This window comes from Eucyclogobius newberryi, unplaced genomic scaffold, assembly GCF_026437365.1.
Source record: "Eucyclogobius newberryi isolate DKJ021-1_F unplaced genomic scaffold, fEucNew1.0.hap1 SCAF_4, whole genome shotgun sequence".
Classification (NCBI taxonomy): Eukaryota; Metazoa; Chordata; class Actinopteri; order Gobiiformes; family Gobiidae; genus Eucyclogobius; species Eucyclogobius newberryi.
This window is the reverse complement of record NW_027316056.1, coordinates 29,820,785-29,839,229: the sequence shown is the minus strand read 5'-3', so window position 1 is coordinate 29,839,229 and position 18,445 is coordinate 29,820,785. Positions and strand designations below refer to the sequence as shown.

The following is an 18,445-nucleotide window of genomic DNA, read 5'->3' as shown; positions in this document are numbered from 1 at the left end:
CAAATTGAACTGTGCATCACATTAAAGCTGACAAACATTAGCATGCTAACAGCACACAGAATATAACGCTCTATAAGTTAGACGCAGACTGTGCCCTGCGGTCTCATTTTCACCTCAATAGCAGGTTTAAACTAACATATTTTACTTTATTACAGGGAATACCGTATTTTCATATGTTTTCATAGTTTTGGCCCGAGTGCGACTTATACTTATATTTATACTTATATACTTATACTCTGGACCGACTTATATGTGATATTATTTGTTATTTTCACATTTGCAACTGCATTTTCTTCTCTATTATGCATTTTTTGACTTGGTGTGACTTATAGTCCAGAAAATATACGGTATATGTTTTGTTTTTTTGTGTGTGTTTTTCTGTTCTCTTACTATTGTGTGATAGATGTATAATATGTGCTTAAAGTATTGCATAGACATAATTTACTCCTGAACTATAAGATGCCCAGTAATACTAAATACTTTCAGGTTCTATAAGTGGTGGAACCAATCCGCTTAATAATATATATATTTTTTTAGACTTGAGAAAGACATGTTTTTGTTGTGTCCTCATGTGGGTCTCCTGTTTGTGTGCTTAGGTCTTCTGATGGTGTGTGCACAGCGAGGACTGTGGTGGTGAGTCGTCTGAAGATGGGGGAGATGGAGGAGGTGGACGTGGACCACATCACCACAGACATATCCACTCAGAAGGTAACGGAGCTGAAAAAGTGTCCGCTCCAGCAGAAACATAGGTTAAAGCCAGTGTCTGACCTGCCATGCTTCCCAAACGCACATCATAAAACTGAATGTTGGAGGTTTCGAGCTCTCGAGCGCGCGTTCATCTGTCATCAGTGTGATGTAGTTTCAAATAACTACTTTATTCCTGAAAAGTTGATTAGTATACATCTTTAATCATCTTGCCTGAACTTAGTTTAGCAGAAAAGCTTAGCAGTAATGAAAAGTATTATTTGTTGTTGTGTTATTTTTCATGGCGGTTAGCAGCAACTGAAAAGGTGCATTTACCGCCACCTACTGTAGTTGTACGTCTTCAAAGTATGTGTTTTCAGTCATACTCAACCACTAAGCCACCCAGAATATTAGAAAATGTAATAATGTCTAGTCTCTAGTCTAAATCTTATTCATCTGAAATATTAAAGATAAAAGAGGGACATTATACCAAATAGATCTGTTTTGAAATATGTCTGTAGGTTTAAATATATACAATAATTGTGCTGAATAGTACTCACTGCTGATTTTCACGCTTTAATCTGTCTTGTCCAATAAAGCATGTAGCTTTAAACCGTTTAGGGGGAATTAAAAAAAAAAAAATTTAATTAAAATAAACAGACATGCACTTAACCTTACTTTTTATTAAGTACTGTGGGGTAGAATCAAGCTTGTCTTTCCCTCAAAAGTCTCTATACCGCACAGTTCACTTAAGGTCAATCTGAGCTGGGCAAAGACTTTTGAGTTGTGTTGGAGCCGTCTGAAGTGCGCGCCTTCTGCTCAACACGACTCGCAGTAATGCCGGGATTAGAGCGGCGCTGCTAGAGTCCTCCAACCAGATTAAATAAACTCGGCTCAATCGTAATGGGGCTTTAGGCCGGGCGCGCGTGTGTGGCCGCGGCTGCCCATTGTGGCTTCGCACGCGCCGTTAAAGGTCCGGCTAGCGTGCGGGCAATTTAACACAGTGACACACAAGCACTTTTCGGCCGGTGTGTTTCTTTGGTCAGAGCTCCTTCCACAGATCGCTTCATTTATCTGAGCGAATGGCTGCTCTCACCTCCCCCCTCTCGGCTTTAATCTCACACAATACATACTGCTTAACACGGCTCTGAGGTGACTCACAGACGCAGCGGAGGGAAACTGTGCTCTTTGTAGGGGAAAAAACAAGCGGATTGGTTCATTTCGATGGGATGTCTCTACTCCAGACATGAAGTTGTACGTACGTTTTTTTTTTTTAATTATGCGGTCGATTTAGTTGGTGCCTACAATTATTGTTTTTTCCCCCTACGAAATCAATGTCGCTCAATGTGGTGGAATATAATGGGCTTTAATGGTGTGTTTGTAGTTGCAGATTGGCATTTTCTGAAGTTTTAAGGAGCTAATTGAGTGTGATTTTGACGTGCAACAAAGAGATTTTACAACAGTGTGCTTTCGTAACGTACCGATGTTATTCGCAGCCCGTGTATTCTTATTTGATCTCATCTCGGATTTATGACAAACTTGACAAGCATCTCAAAGCTTTTACATGACATTTTACACAGCTGCCCCATCGACTGCGTTCCTGTGCCAACAACCGGTCCCACCGCGATCGCTGGCGGGAATGCCCGTGGACGCGATGGCAGTGGGAACCCTCGATCGTACGCTTTGAGGAGATTTTCTTGCTGTTCATAACCTGCAACACAGCAATAGTTACAGAGTGAAAACAAACAAACTGAGTGTGTTTCAATCTGGGCTTGAATCAGGCTGGTCAGCGCTTACCACGTACTGCCAGCTCATCATCACATCTGACCACTGTTAAACAGGTCAGCACTAGATCATACACTCATAACTCACGGAAGTACAAATTTGGAAGTTACAGAAACCAATATGGCGGCCCTCGTGGCGGGCAGATCACATGCGAGGTATATTTTCTGCTGGAAATTTTGGGTTCGACTCCCGCTCCAACCTTTAATTTTTTTCGTGTTTAACTTTTTTAACTTAGATTATAAATGTTTTCTCCTCGTCTCCTAACTACCACAACAACTTAGGGGTTAAGGGCTAGGGTTAAGGTTAGGCTAAGACTGTAATGCAATGAAATAAAGCTTTTTAGAAAGAAAAATGCCTGAGCTGTATTAGCGGGACCGAATTCGGACTTCCGTGAGTTATGAGTATATGATCTAGTGCTGACCCTGTTAAACACCCCTGAGCTGCTGCTTTGGAGATCGTCAGAGCCAGTGATCGACCATCACAGTTTGACCATTTTCAAACTACCGTATTTTCCACACTATAAGGCGCACTTAAAGCTTTTAATCTTCTCAAAAAACGACAGTGCGCCTTATAATCCAGTGCGCCTGATAGTGCAGAAAATAAACGCTCAAATCCTTGCACATCTCATTTCTCAGCCTCTACTGCATTCGGCCTGTCAGTTGTTTTAACAAATAAGATGATAACCTACATTTTATACAGTTCGTGCTTTTTACCAACGCTCCCATCTTCTGCAGATCCTTTAAAACAATAAAAAAAAGAAAGTATATCTGAGGCGTAAAGTGGAGCAGTGGGCCCCCCGTGTTGTCCTGACTGCTGTCGATATGCTGCTTATCGTACTGTAGAGTCTTGTATAATTGACCGGGGGCTTCTCTATGGCTCAGTGATTTCGGGTTGTGCCCACCACAGATTCAAGGTTCCCCGCCGGGCTCCGGGGTGTCGCTGACAATCTGCCCATGTCGTCTTGATGAATGTGTTGCCTTGCTCCGCCGTCGTACCCTGAGCGTGTTGTTTTTGCTGGAAAAATGAGGGGTCGACACAGAGAGGGGCCAGACACTGCTCACTTAAAATAGGTGTTTCATTTGGCTTGGGTTGGGGAAGATGGTGTCTAGTAGTAGCTCGTGTATTGTCCTTGTAAAGATTTTTTTTGGTCATTAACGACAAGATGGCGGAACTTTCCACATGACGAATGATACAAATACATCTAATATACAAAAACAGCAGGAAAATGAGGTAGAAACTGTGGGTAAAACCATTCATTGCAATCATTCTTTATAGAGACCAGCTCAGCCGAAATCTGAAATTTGACATGAAATCTAAATTTATTTAGTAAGACCTGTGGTACGTCATTTGTACCACAGTTAAACGGGCAACTAAATAAACAAAGGTACGTTATGCTTATTTGTTCTACCCATACAGGGGAGTCAAAAGAGAGAGTTTCCAGCTTATTGAGAATAGAGAAACTGCACAAATGCTGGGAATGTGCGAACCTTGGAGCCTGCTACAAAACAGCACGTCAAAAATCTGAAAATAAATGTATTGCTACCTATTTACCTGATTATGAACCAATCAGCAGGGAGCGTCCTGTTCCCTGGCAAAACCATTTGAGGAGCTACAAGACTCCTCACTTCTGTATCCAAAACACGTGAAGCTGGCCAAGACTACATGAATACATCAAAACAAGTTAAAATGCATATTATATCAATATTGCTAACCAACAAGAATGGGTTGCATCAGCATTGATTTAGTAGCGTGTCGACCAGGACAGAAAAACATGTTGAAAAGTTCTCGTATCGCTCTGAATCTGTGTTCTGCCAGCTAAACGCTCTCCTCGGTCCGTGGGCGGCTGGGGACACGTATTTGATCATGCCTCACGGTTGCCAGACCTTCTGCAGCTCCTGTACAACCTCACAAAACAGTCAATCAAAGTAGAAAGAGACTGCAGTCACCTTTGATCCAGTCTCTTTACATATTTTAGTCATCAAAGAGCCATCCAGCACCTATGAAACGCACCGGCGACAATCACATGGGGACCCTTTGCACAGCTGCGCTTCTAGCTTCTCCTCATCATCATCACACACAACTTGCTCGGTGACATACTGTATTCCCGAGGAGTTTTGTCCACTAATGGCCGTATTTTTTTTCATTCTGAAGTTTGTGTGGGTGAATGCGATGTGTCTGCAGGGTGCCGGCCTGTGGCATTCATCCACACAGAGGTCCAGATCCCAGGCTGGTTATGTCGGGGCTGTCAAGCTGTGTTAAACCACATCACTAGATTGGGCCAGTTTGGCACCAGCCGAGTGGGAAAGATTGTTAGTTGTCACTTTTGCTTTGATGAGGAGTCTCAGACTGATTGCATCAAGAGGCATGGGAGACTGGCGGGCATGATGGAGATGTTTTATTGATGCAAGATGGAATACCAATGCTCCATGCAGTATTTAGTGGTTTGCTTTAATTAGAACGACAAATACCAGAAGAATGATTGTAAACTAAGTAAAATGAGAATAGACATGCAAATATTATGGTCTACTGTATTATGCTCATTTTCTCTTTAGTGCAGATAATATTGTCAATATATTCTGCATTTTCTACATTGTGTCTGCGCTTATTTAATAGTGTAGTGTTCCTAGTTGTTTATTCGTTATTACACCTACAAATGGTACAACAAAATGGTAGATCCGATGTGAAGAGTTAGTCCTGAGCCAATGCGACCATGCGAGGGGCCACTGTGTGAACCCATGACCTTCCTGATGTGAGGCACTGCCCTGCATCATCATCATGCATTTGTGACCCAGGAAATGATTTCAGAAAGATCCATCTTATTGTTTACCGCTTATTCAGAGCCAGGCCGCGGAGGCAGCAGTTTGTGCAGGGGCTTCTTCAGGCACTTCTTCCAACTCCTCAGGGGGAGGAGCCTCTGTCCGGGCCACCTCAGCCGGCGCCTCTCGACGTGGAGGAGCAGTGGCTCTACTCGGAGCTCCTCACCTTATCTCTAAGGGAGCGCCCAGCAATCCTGCGGAGGAAACTCAGTCTGACCGCTTGTATCCGTGATCTTGTTCTTTCGGTCATAACTCGACGCTCATGACCATCGCTGAGGTTAGGAACATAGAGTGACGGTCCGATACACCAGTGCACCTGTCAATCTCAATGTCCATCACTCGTGAACAAGGCCCCGGCATATTTGAACTCCGACCACCCACCTGGAGTATAGCCTTTTGCTGTTGGTAATTGCCATTATTATTACTTCACTTAAAAATGATGTTCAAGACCTGGGCCATCGTTAGCAGACACAAATGGTCTCCAAAGTCCCACCTTACAGAACCGCTCCACCGATTACAATGAATCCGTCAAAAATCAAGGGAATAGTGAAGGGTTGTCAAGGGAAACACTGAACAAAATTCTGTTCTAATTTTTGCATGGCATCTAGTATTTCACCAAGACTAACTAACTTCTTGGTTTTGTGCAGTGCAATACAGGGAACAAAACAATACTGGTTTGTACTGAAGTTGAGCCTTTTTTTGTGTGCTATTTTTGTTTCATTATTGCTGTTTTTTTTCCCCCTTTCCTTTCTGCCTCCTTGAAGTCTCACTAAAGGTTCTACATCTGGTGCCCTCCCAGCTCTATCCTATTCAGCTTTGGAACTTGCTCAAGCTTGTGATTCACTGCATTTATGTTCACGGCATTAAATGTTTTAATGTTCTTTCGATGATACAATCCAGTGCTATTATCAACAGTAGTTTTAGCCATAAAAACAGACTAAAAGTATTGCCCTCAGAATGGCTGCTCATTTGCACAGATGAGTCATTGCGGGTTCTTCAGCTGCTGACATTAAGGCTAATTATTTTAAATTTCTTATACAAACACAGTAATAACTTAACTTCCTCAAAAGAACCAATTACAGACACTTACCTAATTAGAGTGACATTTTCGTACCCAAGTGTACTGTAAAATTAAGTGTAAGACGTTCATCCTCAGATACGCCGACATTTCCAACTGTTGAGTTTTGCATTATTTTCGCTGCAGGGCCATTTCCGGGCCCGCACTCGCGGCACACGGTACTGTCAGGAGCCCCAAAGCCATGATGAATGTGAAAATACAGTAGTGCGGTGCAGCGGGGCCCTTCCCCTCAGCCGTCACCTGCTGGGGCTCCACTGATTGCACTGAAGGCGACGCCGGCGCCGGCATCCGAACAGAACAAAGAGGCGCGCCGCACTCGCATTTGGCTCCGTATGAGAGAGGAGGCTTTGAAGATGCAGCGAGGTGAACGTATATACAAGAGAAGTTTGTCACAGCCACAGCACGGAGCTAATGCCGTATGGGGGAATAGCGGCGTGTTCAATTAAAGGAACAATGTGTCGTTTTGGAGGTCTGTTTTTGTGTTTAATGGGAGATATACAGTTACACAGTTACAGATATACAGTGGGAGAGTACAAAATATGTTCATAAAGTTGTCGTGGTTAACCCTGAAGTAAAAATGCAGGGAAACGTTTTTAGTTTTGCTGTACAGTCTACTCTACACACTAGGGTTGTCAAAAAAGTCAATTCCCAGTTGCTAATTCATTCTGTAATTGCTACAGAAACTAGATATGAGCAGGTATCAATAGTGATTAGGTAAATAAATAGGACAAAGTTTGATTTCTCTTGAATAGTTTTGGATTGTTGATGAAACTAGCTTAAGTATAATGTGTAATATCTTTATTTTATTTTGTGTTGACAGCTACATTTTGTATGACATGTGTTTTAGTCATGATTGTGGTGTGGAAATTGGTATAGAATATTTAATCTTTTCCATAGTCTCGAAATGATTCAATTAGTGATTGAAGAACTGGTCAAGTGCCATTGCTTTGTTAGGTTTTTTTTTAATTGCTAGTCACCAAATGTGTGTTTCAATTCCATTACCAAACGTTATATACTGTCCTAGAAAATCAGAACATGTTTATTGCCATTGTCAGTGAACACAACTCACAAACATAGGAACTTGCTTTGGTGTTAAGGTGCAACATACAACAATGAACAATAATTAACGCAAGATATATACAAATTACATTTACTAATACAAATTATAAATATATATAATAACAATGTAATAAAACATATAATAGAAAATACTAATAATAACAATGCAGTTGTCTTGAGTATACACAACATTTACAGTGCAGAAAGTGAACATTGCAATGATTGAATTATTGTTATTGGTATTGTTAGTTTATGGTATTATTTTACCTCTAATATGATACATCAAACCTAATTTCACAATGTGCTCTTACTTTTCAATCACAGTGCAATATGAAAGGTACAACTGCTTCACGAAAGTGCTTTCTCGCCAGCTGCTTTTATCTGGAGGACTAATAATGTTCTTTTTGTGGTCTTTTGCAGTGTCCCCTGGTCTGTGAGTCAGCGTCCCATGTCTGCCTCGACCGAGAGACCAATCCACTGTCAGGACCCGGTAAGAACGGAAAACCTCTTCATTCCATTGTGTTCAGGACTATTGCAATGATGATTTATGCAGACGATTGGAACTATATTAATTGGCTTCAAGAATTATTCAAAGACAGAATAAAATATTGAAAGAATTGCGAGTAAAGATATGTTTTTTATGTGTTGTTTAATGTTGGTTTGACGTTTTTGAAGTTTTAATTAAGTGGTTGCTACTGCTCAAATATACAAACTGTCCCAATCTTTACTGTCAGCTGCAGTGCTAGAGTTTTATCAACAACATTGTACTGCAAAGAACAGCACTTTAAACATCATAAAGGCTTCGTTACAGTGAGTTATGCATAGAATGATTAGAATTAGTGATTAGCGCAAATGCAACTTCAAGAAGTCTCCTTGCAACAGACCCATAACTTTAGAAGTGTTTGAAACTTCCTGTGTGATTATAGAGCTTGCACCACCCAAAAAATGCATTATAGAGAAGAAAAAACATATAAGTCGCATTTTTGGGGGGGAAATTTATTTGATAAAATCCAAGACCAAGAACAGACTTTTCATCTTGAAATGCAATTTAAAATAATAACAGATCAGAGAACATGGTGAATAGGTGTACGTATGCTAACGCTAACACCTTCAGCTACTTGACGCACAGACAGAACTGTGGTAAGTGTCTGGTATGTTAACGTAACATATGAACAGTTATTCAGATAACTATAGCATAAAGAACATGCTAACAAGTTTACCAAAGCATCAGTTTTACCCCAAATCACTAAATCCATTGAATTCTTCTTCCTCTGTGTCACTTCTAAACAACTCCACAAACTCCAGAGGAAGGGGAAGTGCAGATTATTCTTCTGTGTAGCTTGGAGCCTAGAGCGCCCTCTTGTGGTTGCCAGTGTGAAAATAATGAATAATATCACATAAGGTGGAGTATAAGTTGCACCCCGGCCAAACTATGAAAAAACTAGTAGTCCGGAAAATACGATATTATGTTTATAGGAGGTTTTGAGCTTGGATTGTTACGGTCTCTTCCCGATACATACTCGACAGATTTATCACTGGTGCAAATTGAACCTTTACCTATATATGACATATGACATATTATGTCAACAGCCCTGAAACAAAATAATATGTTATCCATGCCATTCTTGAGGGATGTGCCTTTTGTGCGGATAAATTAAATGATGCCACACATTCCGACCACGACGTACTGGATTTCCCCCATAACTCTCCACGGCAGCGTTCATAGATCACACATGTACAACCGCTCTCATCCAGATCCCCGTCTCTCCTTCCGTACCGTCGCCGCCACTTATTGTCAGTGGTGCAATTATCCCCCAAACCGCCGAGCGTGTTTGGAGGTGCACATCTGCGCTCCGTCACAAACCGCGCCGTCCCAGAGGATACGGACACGTTCCCTAATGCAATTCTGGGCGTCCGCTTTTATTGCCTTTCCAAAATGAGAACGACGCGCACCGCAACAAGCGGCCCCCGTCTCCGCAAGTCATTTTCTTAAGAGGTATTGGGGGGGGGGGGGGTGGGACAGGACAACGGAGGTGTCTGATTGTCTGATTGGTGGACAGATTAGTACAGCGATGGGGGGGTGTCATAGGTTAATCCGTTTGTCCGACGGAGGTGGAAGTCGGCGTCGCTTTCATTCTGGTAGACCCTCGTGTCCCCTGCGTCCCGTTTGCTTTTGTCCTCCAGCTCTCCTGATGCTCACGCCAGCGCTGTCCGGGAAATTTAATCCCAACGCCTTCTGAAAATCTGTCCCTGGGTCATTTTGGAAGAATGTCTATTACTTAATCATTGTTAATTAGGAGAAGTCCATAATTGGGGGGGGGAAACACGACTCCAACTGTCAGTAGTAGAGGCTGCTTGCACTATTACGTTCTTATCATTTCTGGCATAATGAGCTCACCAGACTTGAAATTTTGAATATGAGATGAAATTCAATTTGCAGCCATCACGTTACGTCTTTTTGAGAAGGTGTCAGTCACAGTGGACTTTCATCTCTCGTTTAACTCTCATCCCTCAGTCGTGGCCAAAGCAAAAGAAATGTGGAGGATTTAGACAGCTGTCAATTTATTATGACAATTTAATGTACAAAAAAAAAACTACTGAAATTGTTTTTCCACCAGTTTCTTGACTAGCAGTGAAGTTGAAAATAAGGCATTAGTCTTAGACAGTGATTATCTAATTTAAAATGGTTCAATTTATGTCTTTATATAGCACAGACTTACAAAAGAGATACAGAAAACAGCTTATTATCTCGACACAAAACAGCTTGAGACTTTATTCTTCAGGTTCACATAAATACAAAGGAATGGCCGTCTGCATGAAGTAATGTGAGTCATTTATATTATGTCGTCATCGTTTTTGTCTGTCATACTTTTGGTGACTAAAACTTAAACAAAAGTACCGCATTTTCCGGACTATAAGTTGCACCTTTTTTCATAGTTTTGGCCAGTTTTCGATTTATACTCCAGAGCGACTTGTATGTGATATTATTTGTTGTTTTCACAAGAGGGCGCTCTAGGCTCTAAGCGACGCAGAAGAAGAATCAGCACTTCCTCTTCCTCTGGAGTTTGTGGAGTTGTTTAGAAGTGACACAGAGGAAGAAGAATTCAATGGATTTAGTGATTTGGGGTAAAACTGATGCTTTGGTAAACTTGTTAGCATGTTCTTTATGCTATAGTTATCTGAATAACTGTTAATGTTACGTTAACATACCAGACACTTACCACAGTTCTGTCTGTGCCTCATGTAGCTGAAGGTGTTAGCGTTAGCATACGTACACCTATTCACATGTTCTCTCATCTGTTATTATTTTTAATTACATTTCAAGATGAAATGTCTGTTCTTGGTCTTGGATTTGATCAAATAAATGTCCCCAGAAAATGTGACTTATACTCCAGTGCGACTTATATATGTTTTTTTTCTTCTCTATTATACATTTTTTTTGGCCGATGCGACTTATAGTCCGGAAAATCCGGTAATCATAATGACCAGGGCTGGGTAATATGAATACTTCTGCCATGTTTCCTCTCTGGCTGCAGCGCCTCTTTTCACTTCTCACACCCGCTTGTGTCACAGCCTCTTCTCGTCTGCGTATCCTGTTCTCAAAGTCTGGACAAGGATCGTTTCATTCTGTGTTCGAGTCACGTTTGAGTTTTCAGGAAAAGGCGACGTGTACACATGCAACAACGCGTTTGCCCGTTTCTCTCCTTGAGTTCACTGCAGACAGCTTCATGTTGTGCAGATTTGTCCCAAACCTTTTGAGAATGTGTCAGTCACGGTGGACTTTCATCTCTCTTTTAACTCAGATCCCTCAGTCAAGGCCGAAGCAAACAAACGTGGCCCATGTGGAGGACGGGGACGTGTGGGTCATAAAAGCTGAATTATTAGCATCAGGCACAGATGTCACATTGCTACTATGGACTGGATGTTTTTCATTTGCAGCCTGCTTAAAAATAAACCTCATCACAGAAATGCACAAGCAATACTTAAATAAAACTGGTGAAAACACAAGTTGGCCACAGATAAAGAGAAAAGTGACAAATGACAAAAGGGGAGAATGAGGAGAAGTTGATCAATTAGACTTTCTATTGGCTATTTGTTATAATAGACAAAGTATTCTGCTTTATTAATTTATAAGTGAAGGTTACCTGTGTATTATGTATGTAATATTTTAGGTTGACAGGCAAAATTTACCTCTTCAAAAATAGATTTACATTTCTACTGTCTAATAAGCAGAACATAGGCTAAAACAAATATTTCAGTTAAAAATTATTATTAAAAACACTTTATTCTATATTCCCCCAGCCCTAATAAATGACTGAATTTACATGATTTTTTTTGTCAACTAAAACTTTAACTAAAATGTAGTCAAATAATACAAACAGACCATAATCAATTAAAATATACATATTTTCTTTCATAGATTTAGTCAACTAGATCAGCATTCCTTTTTCATCGAGTTTAAAATATTTGTGTCAAAAGATGCAGGTGAAGTGTCTCAATGAAATGAATTTAATTGAACAAACTGAGCTGCTGCTGTGAGATGTTCAGCGCTTCGTGTCTTGATCTTTTAAACCATGATTTTAAAAACGTGTCAGTTTATGCGCGGGTTATTTCCATGGGTTTCAGACTGAATAAAAGACGGCGCCGGTGCCATGACTCATAAACGGCACCTACAAACGAGAAGCTGAAACCCAAGAATAAATGTAAGAGAAGATATATCCGTATTTCACCTCTGCCGCCACGTTTCAGACCCGGCTCTCGCCCGTCCGACTGCATTCTGAACCCCCCGGTTGCCGGCGGGCACCGTCACCGCGCGCTGACAGTTTCATAGCCTGCGGTGCGCTCCGACCCGCCCATGTTTGAAGGGCATAATTTAAGGTCAAACGACGTGGCACCGACAAGATTAATGGTCCGGACACTTGGGCGGATGCCTTTGAACGCGGGCAGCCCGGGATGGCGCCGCGCAGGCTCGTCCGCCCAATGCGGAACCGATAAAACGTTTCGGCTCGCTTTGGAATCGAGGCGGGGATGTTTTTAGCAGCGACGCGCACATTTGAATCGGTCGCACGGTCGACACCCCAGCCCCCGGGCCGTCTCGACTCTGAATGCTGCACGGCCAAGCCAAAAGGAGACGCCGACGCTTTTCACGGCGAGGCATTTCTGTACTTTTGGATTCGGCCTGTATAGGGATGTTGTAAAGTCGCTGTTAGTTTTGTCGGACTAAACGCGGCCGACTTCGATGCAATGATTCGAATGAACGAAAAAGGGAAAAAAAGAAACGTTTTTATGCAATACCTCTAGCTTTTTTGGATAGCCACGCTTGACTTGCACGGCTTTTGTGCGTTCCTTACCTGCGTAGCCGTGTAAAGGACTCCTGAATCGAAGCGTTTGAAAAGCACAGACCTTTTCGAGGCCAATAGAATCAAATATGTATAAAATGGACTCTAACTGGGGCCGTGTGCAAGCCAACCTGACTCTGCAGTAAACGCTCTCCACTGTTATTCATACAGCTTTTTACCTTTTGTATTTGTAGGTTGTATATTAGAGACTAGGATGCACCTTTCTCGCAGCGGTGCGGAATGATAATACTTGTTAAACGGCGTTATTTGATTTGGCCCGCGCGCATCGATAGACAGTTACTTAAAGGAAAGTTAACGACCGTTGCCGTCGCCGTCTCGTTAGCAAAGCGCGGCCTATTTAACGCGGGCATGGCGAGAGAGCCGTTCACCGAAGCAAACGGTTGAAAAAGCCCGCGAGGAGGACGAGGAAGCGCTTATCTACGGCAGACACAGTTATTGATTATAGACTTTCATTTGTGCTTCATATTTCACAGGACCTCTAAACAGTCTGGCTCTGACATGTCCTTGAGGAGGCCGGCTTGTTGATTCTGATCTCCCTCTTTCCCCAAATATATTAAAAAGTGATGAATTATTTCTTTACTCCATTCATCTTCTTTTTTTATCTCTCTCTCTCTGGTTTTAGTGTTCAAGAACCCGGTGTGTAAGGTGTACAGGTTCCAGACGGCGGACAGCAAGTGGATGCTGGTCCGGGAGCAAATGGAGGAGTGCACCTTGTCACTGAGCGTCCCCAAACAGCTCATCGGCCTCTACGTTCAGGAGGACGCGGTCCGGTGAGTCGAGCGGTTACTGAAAACCGTCGCCGAAAAAGAGACCAACTGCACGGAAATGTACAGCGCTAAATTAGACAAATTAAACGCGCTAAACACTAAATATATGTAATGTTGCTGCGCCAACTAGAAAAAAGATGTTTGATAGTGTAACACAAGTGTAGTTAAGGTGTTCTAAATTGAGACTCTTTTCTTTATGGCGCTTCCGAAGTAAATTGATCATTAAACCTCCATTTCTTTAACAAAAATGTCCTCCTTTAAAACAAATCTTCTCCTGCTTAGAATCTTCCCCTCACTGTTGAAGATGCACGACTCTCTAAAATCCAGAAATCGCGTGCCTTCTGTGTTGACAGTCTTTTGTGTTGTGGCTGTTTAGTCTATGTAGCAGTCTTTGCTACTTTCCTCATTGCATTGGATTCAGGTTAAACTAAAAAACTGTTAACAAATACTGTCTATTAACAAGACAGGCTAATATCCAGAAACTCCTCCCTGTGGGCAGGGCTCACACAGATCAGAGTATCTTCAAATCAGAGCTCCCAGCACTCAAATTCAATTAAAAACATCTTGATTCAAAACAGTGTCCGGATGACTACACTTGAATCTTTTCTATGATGGAACACTCCAGGACGAATAGGGATTAAAGAGCTTTTACCCCATTGTCCTTCTTTATCTTTACCTATAATCGTTGGCATAGCATACATATTTATTTACTTCACACATCTTTGTTTTGTGGTTATTACTTTACTTTTTTACCGGCCTGCTCACAGGACAATCATTCATATAAGGTACACAGTAAATATGTTTGCTGTAATAAGAACTCTTAATAGTAAGTAAGTAAGCTTAACTATTTGTACAGAATAAGTCAGTTATTTTACTGAAGATGAATCATTTTAGCAAAATAGTTGAAATACAGAAAATAGTTGAAATACAGCGTTTTACAATGGTTCCAGTTCCAATGGTTCCAGTTCATATCCAATCCCATCTTGAACACGCTTGAGTGAATCCTCTACCCACCATATGTGAATTATTATAAGTTATTTACATGGATTTACATGCGCAACAAGAACATTTACAGACATTTAACTTCATGTTTATAGTTCTTACTGGATGACCTTTGTAATGGCGGCACATATTATGTAAAATTAACTTTTTAACCGCGTTGTAACTGTACATTTCCTTCATTTAAGATGTGGACTAAGTGTGACTGATTTTGAGGCGATCTCTTCCCATTGCGAGTCTCAGTAGAAAGCAGAGCCCATCTTTAAGTCCGGTGCAGTTAACGTGGTGAGAGAATGAGGCCAGGTTAAGACAAGGACAGAGGCGGATGATGTTTCTGCAGTGTGAGCATGCACCCTATCTAGATCACAAAGTACCTCCCCTCCGGCTCCACCACTGTTTGTCAAGACACATCATCCCTCAACTGGCCTGTCGTCCCCGGCAACACCTCTCATATGCATTCAGACACATTCGCCCACCACCACAACAACAACAACAAAATTCATCTTTATGCCGCTTCAAAAATAGCGCTATAATTTGACAGATAATAGTCCTTGCAATGTGCGCTAGTGGATTTAAAGCCCATTTAGCAATCATTTGTAAAATGCAAATAAGGAGAGAAGTTTGTGCAAATCATTTTGTTCATTGTTGAAACTATATTGAGGTAATATTTCTTGACATAATGTCCTCGTAAAAGTGTGACATGGATTGTGCTGCCTGTTGGTGAGAGTTCGAATCCCGGCTCCGACATTTACTGCATGTCCTCCCGTCTCTCTCATCGCCCATTTCTCACTTTCCTCTCATGTCTGATAAAGCCTACAGGCAACAAAATCAAACATTTAAAAAAATAACATTGTGACATGGACAAACAAAAGACAGAAAAAACAGGATATGTTGAAAAACTAGTTGCCGCCCTCATTTCTATTTGCTTGGATCTTTTGTCCATAAACGTAGACGTCATATATCAAGTTTATTATCATAGCATGTATAATAAAGTAAATGAAGAGTGAGACAGTGTGTTGTAGTAAGCTCCTTCGCACCTGTTTCCCAGTCTGGTGTGCAGAGTTCACCTAGAACCTAAACTTGTTTTAGTGTCGACATGTATCTGGTAATACTGTGTCCATCTGACAACTGTAGACCAAATAATGTCTAACAATATTTCAATCAAATGTAGAAACTCTGCTGGTACACAACCACAAATGTATCAAAAATTTGGTCTCAACTTTGTGTGACCTCAATATCAAGCTCAACTAATATTTGTATTCACCTTTTCACGTCTCTATATTTGAATACACTCATCTTCAACCTAAACCGCCTATAACAAACTGATTATTGGGACCAAAATTAGAAGCAAATGACAACAGATGTATTTAACCGCCTTATCAGTGCAGCGCAGCCCGTGAGCGCTCAGCGGGCGGCGGTGACTACCCCTCTGCCACGTTTGTTTATTAACAGGCATGGGCCGCGCCGTCTTTTAAGCGCCTCCTTTTATAATCCCTTTTAAATGTTGTCTGTCTGCACGCCGCCTCGCCGCGCGGCCAATTCTGTCACTTCTGAGCGAGCCTGGGTTGGGATTGCGGCGCCGGGTGGTGGGTGGCTCTTTGAGAATCAGATGGTACTTTCGCAACACTGAAGAGCTCCTTCAAAGGCCTAGTTTACACAGCCACAGTGTGCGTGTTTGGCAGTAGAAACGTGTCTCCTTTTGCATGCCAAAAAGGAATATCTAAGCTTAAACTGGTGGTGGAAACACGCTTGCCGATAATGTGCACGTAGAGGAAGCATTGAGTCGTTATTTTCTGATTTTAACGGACAGATTATGTAAATTAATTCATAATTTAACTTTTAACGTCAAGTCATGTTTAATGTAATGCTCTGTTTTGTTCTGATTGACGCAGTTGTATGTTGAGCACAACTTTGTGGAAGCAGTAAACTGTTATTGCAATGTTTTTCTCATAAGCTAGAAGCACTTTTGGGGTTTATTCTGTTGTTTCTTCTTCACCACTGAACATGCTCCACCTAAATGCTCGCCACGACATCTCCCCTAAACCATTTTACATTTTCGAAATATCAAGGGACAATCTCAACTTGGCAAAAATGTTGTTTATGTCCTGGGGGAGGCTTAAGATGTTCACCCCCGATTACATAAATATGGCACACGATGGCATTTTCCCCAAGTTAGAGGAGAAAACCCATCGACCTTCTTGAATTACCTTTGTGAATTAGTAAAGTTACTTAGGGTATGTTTAAGTTTAAGGGAGAAAAGCAAGTTTAGGATGAACATGTTTAAGTAATAGAGCCTTTTTTCTTTTGTTTTTGTCGGTGAATATAATCCATCCTGTTGTTAATACTCCACATTCTGTAGGAGTGCTTTTCCTCCCCAGTCCTCTCACGCAACCTTTATTGACCTGCACACAAAGGTCTGTGTGATTAAATTGAACAGGCTGCACCATAACGCGGCATGAAATAAAGGTGGCCACATGACAGCTCCTCACCGCTCGTAACCCTTAGTCACCGCTCCCAGTCACTTTTAATACAGGGACCAGCATGACTCTGAGGACCAGGATTCATATAAATCGAAATGGATTCACCATATGTGAGAAAAGTAATAAATGCATTTTGCAATATAGATATTTCTGCATTTTATAGCTACCATATTGACAGCAAACTATAAATCCAACCAAAACCAAAATATAACGTCTTAATGTGAAAGACATGTTCTTCAAATATGTAAGTGATATATAATATGTGACCACAGGTAAATCCGCCACAAGTCGGCCTCGGTGAAACTGAGATAGATTTTTTTTTTTTTTTCAAATGTGTGATTTTCGTTTTTTTGCAGAATGTGCTAGTTGAAGTTATGAAGGAGCCCCTGTGTGCTTCAGATAACACTATTGGTTGTCTTAAACGTATACATTAAGCTGTTAAAAATTGGTAGTTTTCGAGTCTTTTTCCTGCTCTCCTGGGGGCGTCACCTTTTTCTAGCCAGCGTATTGTTGATATTTTTCCACCAATCAGCTGCGAACCACATGGCTGCTGATTCAGCAGCAGCTACGCGGTCTCTTCAGAGACATTATTCATTTGTCCAGACTTTCTCCAGAGCTTATGATTCCCTGGACTACATTGCAACGGAACTGAGGTACTTTTACTCTAAAGTATTGCTTTAACGCTGTAATTTAAGGTGGTTTTGTGATGTCACTTTAGCCCGCCACTTTTGCCTCGGGCACCGGAGCAGAGACGGAGCAATGCTAAGCTAACATGCTGCTTCAGTGCACTCTACGTTATAAATACTGGCTTGAATTTAATGTAAGCACTTTCTGAATAATTAACATCACGTAGTCTCTTGAAACTAGCTGTTTTGGGATGGTATAATGTCTGTATCTTAGACTTGTAACTGGTTTATCCACGGTCAGTCACATATATCACTTACATATTTGAATAAAATGTCTGAATTTTTAGTAATAGTTTAGTAATAATATTATAGTTATTATAGTTTAGTAATAATATCATTATTACTAAACAATTACTAAAAATTCAGTTCAATATTTGTGTAATGTATACTATGTGCTTCTATCCAGAGTTTACCCTAGGTCAGTAATTATCCAGTAGTTACTCCATTGATGAAATTCATCATGTCCACATTTAAATACACTTTTGTTTTTTTGTTTCTAAAGAAAAAGGCTGTTTTTTTTACTTCACCTTCCTCAGAAGCATCACCTGACTGCTGTGACGTCACGTATAAGCTGATTGGAACAACTAAAAAATAATTGGAACAGAAAGATGCTGGATGAAGGAGGGAATAGAGATCAGGAAACGATGCACAACACCAATGAACAGAGTCGAAGGAGCTGTCATGCTCCCGCACGCTTCCCCAGAGACCACCGGGCGGCAGGGGGCGTGGCC

At 41.3% G+C, this 18,445-nt stretch overlaps 1 protein-coding gene across 4 annotated transcripts in view; it reads left to right on the top strand.

Annotated features, from left to right (window-relative positions):
* The window catches only part of inpp4b (inositol polyphosphate-4-phosphatase type II B), a 204,293-nt gene that overhangs the window by 104,911 nt on the left and 80,937 nt on the right, over window positions 1–18,445 (top strand). For all 4 annotated transcript variants that reach the window (XM_072462537.1, XM_072462536.1, XM_072462535.1 and 1 more), the window contains 3 exons: window positions 597–708; window positions 7,843–7,912; window positions 13,405–13,552. In XM_072462537.1, coding sequence (XP_072318638.1) covers window positions 597–708; window positions 7,843–7,912; window positions 13,405–13,552 — 330 coding nt within the window. The remainder of the gene's footprint in view (window positions 1–596; window positions 709–7,842; window positions 7,913–13,404; window positions 13,553–18,445) is intronic.